General features: G+C 44.8%; 1 protein-coding gene across 1 annotated transcript; it reads left to right on the forward strand.

Moving 5' to 3' along the window:
• The first annotated feature begins 621 nt into the window (after nucleotides 1-621).
• Nucleotides 622-2,642, forward strand: LOC139724331 (solute carrier family 52, riboflavin transporter, member 3-A-like). The gene is made up of 2 exons (XM_071635474.1): nucleotides 622-1,819; nucleotides 2,415-2,642. Exons 1-2 carry the CDS (start codon nucleotides 662-664, stop codon nucleotides 2,640-2,642), a joined length of 1,386 nt encoding a protein of 461 aa, XP_071491575.1. The 5' UTR covers nucleotides 622-661.
• The last annotated feature ends 210 nt before the right edge of the window (nucleotides 2,643-2,852 follow it).

The following is a 2,852-nucleotide window of genomic DNA, read 5'->3' on the forward strand; positions in this document are numbered from 1 at the left end:
ATGTGTGAGATAACATTGGGCTTGTGTTTATCAAAATGATTAACCTTCGAGTCCGCTGCGTAATACATGTGCAATGTCAATACCAGTTTACGCCTCAGTATCTGTTGAAAGAACAATGTGTGGCTTCAACTCCTTCAGAGCGTATGGGTCAGAATACTGGTGTAGTGTTTGCATGGCGAGTTATCAGAATGAGATACAGATTGGATATTATGGAACTGCCGTGCAAGACTTCTATATAAGATACGACAAACTACCTACACAGCCGTCATATAAACTTATTTGATTATAGAAGTGAAATGGACTGTGTCAAAGCTACTGGTCTTGAAACACTTAAAGTGACTATGCAATGTAAATACATGTTTACTTTTATCGCGTGTTTATCGATTCATAATACCCATATGGCCAGAAGAACATGTGACATGTTCCATGCTCATCACATCATTATTTTTTTTTCTACTATTTATCTTCAGATCACTTTGATACGTCTATACAGAAAACTTCCAAAATAAGATTTTGTCAGTGACATCATCTGATAATCTGTGATATTATATATAGATGTCACTTATTATGAGTAAATTCATATTTTGTCTTTTATTTTCCAGGCACCATAAAGACTTATAACTCAACTACGCATGTGTATAGAGCACATTCTTCATAGGAGATGGATGTCGACTTTAAAGAAAGGACGTTCCATGCGTTCATGGTGCTGTCGGTGGTTTTATTTGGCTCTGGATCATGGATAGCCATCAATGCAATTTGGGTGGAGCTGCCCGTCCTTGTCGCCCTGGGTATCCCCGAGGGCTACACTCTAGCTTCCTACCTCGTCATCCTCATTCAACTCGCCAACGCTGGTCCGGTGGCCTTCACGCTGGCCAGCCGCTGCGTGTCTGCGAAGAAACTCGAGGTGCCCGTCATCTACGCTAGCCTGGTCGCTGCCGTCATTTCCTGCCTGTTGCTCGTATTCTTCTGGGACGTCACGACTTTTTGGCGAGCGATTGGTGCTGATCGCAGCACGGCCTTGCTTATTCTGTCTTTCGTCTTGGCCCTTGTGAATTGCACGTCATCAGTCACCTTTATTCCCTTCATGGTTCGCCTCAAGAGCAACTACATGACTCTCTTTTTCGTAGGACAAGGATTAAGTGCTTTAGCCCCAAGTCTTGTCGCCCTCGGGCAAGGCGTCAGCAACCAAGACTGCATCGCCAACTCAACGTACACGGACGAAATCTCCGGAAAGAACTGTACGACCTGGATGCCAGTGACGAATCAACCAAACTTTGCACCTGAAATCTTCTTTTGGTTTCTCTTTGCGTCCATGGTTCTTTCGCTTGTGGCGTTTTGGTGCCTTCATGCGCTGCCTGCAGCCAAGCAAGAATACGCCACCCACATACCAGAAACTGTCGACGACAAAGAGTCGGCCGAGTCCCTTCGAAAGGGTGACGAGCACGTCGACAAACAGACCTCGACTTTTGATCTGGAGGAGGAAGACGTTGTCGAGCACGAGAAACATTCGAAAGGCGAATACATCGTCCTCTTCGTCATCCTAGCAGTAGCCAATGCCCTGAGTAACAGTGTTCTCCCTTCCATTCAAAGCTACTCCTGCGGTGCCTACGGCCTTTATACCTACCTACTAGCCGCTACCCTTGGGCATGTGGCCAATCCGGTTGGCTGCTTCGTCGTCATGTACTACCCGATGAAGAGTCTATCCATGGTGACCCTAACATGTCTTTTCGGGGTGCTGGCTGGGGCGTATTGTATGGCCACCGCCGCTCTTAGCCCTGTGCCGCCACTACAGGAAAACGTTTGGGGGAGTGTGCTGGTGGTATGTTCTGTATTTTATTATAAATTAATTTTACTGTGCTAAGAGAATAGAGATTATCAAGATGTCGATGAACTAGATGCAGGGGCCAGTGAAAAGGAGAAGTAGACGGTATCTAGATTGATCAGATACCCATAGAGTGGTGTATAACTCGTTACTAAAGGTTGATTAAACTGTAAAAAAGAAACAAAAACAAAAAATACGTTGATCGAATGTATCGAAGGTACATTTTATATGCAAGGAGACTCGGAAGAGTGTCCGTTATTTCAATAGTTAATGTGAAAGCGTTTTGACTGCCCTATGCCCGTTCTAAAAGTACGTTTACTGATAGCAATCTAGACATTGACTCCGAATTGGTCCATTCTGTTATTGAATACACCCGATCACCGTTCCAAACCCCTGTGGATTTACAACTTTCCTTGGTTATTTTCTTTTGAATGAATAAGAGGTCTAACTTGTCTAATCAGTTTAATCTGTTCAGGGTTTGCCTTTCCAACACATTATAAGAGTATGTGGAAACTAAAGTTGTATGTTATGATGAATGTGGATCATTAAATCTCAAACCATTCTATAGTGGGTTTGCTTCTTATTTTCTCAGGTCACAGCGTGGATTATCGTCGGCGGCGTGTTCGCCCACGTCAAGGCCGCCATCGGCTGGATCCTACGCAACGAGCCCGACAACCACCGCCTGCTGACGTGGTACGGCATCGTGACGCAGTTGGGCTCGCTAGTCGGGGCCTTCATCATGTTCCCACTCGTCAGCGTCTTCTTCCTCTTCGTGCCTTACTACAGCAATCCTTGTGAAGACTTCCCCGTTTGCAAGTAGCGTAGCTCTTCCCAAGCTCTGGTGTCGTGTTATTTAATGTCCTTGATGTACTGAGTTTCAATCTTTTCAGTCTTTTGTGCTGATTGACATTGGAATGTAAGGAGAATGTATATTGTGTGTGTATGCTACAAAAAGGCGCAGCATTGTTGTATTGTTTTCAATTTGAATGCACCACCTGTATCAAAGGGCACCATCTATTCACGTTGCCTT

Source organism: Diadema antillarum, unplaced genomic scaffold, assembly GCF_040938485.1.
Source record: "Diadema antillarum isolate AM-2024a unplaced genomic scaffold, OU_Dant_1.0 scf00000211, whole genome shotgun sequence".
Lineage (NCBI taxonomy): Eukaryota > Metazoa > Echinodermata > Echinoidea > Diadematoida > Diadematidae > Diadema > Diadema antillarum.

Coding starts and splice junctions, on each gene's coding strand:
- LOC139724331 (XM_071635474.1), top strand. CDS start 662: ATGGATGTCGACTTTAAAGAAAGGACGTTCCATGCGTTCATGGTGCTG. Junction 1,820..2,414: donor TTTGGGGGAGTGTGCTGGTG/GTATGTTCTGTA, acceptor TTATTTTCTCAG/GTCACAGCGTGGATTATCGT.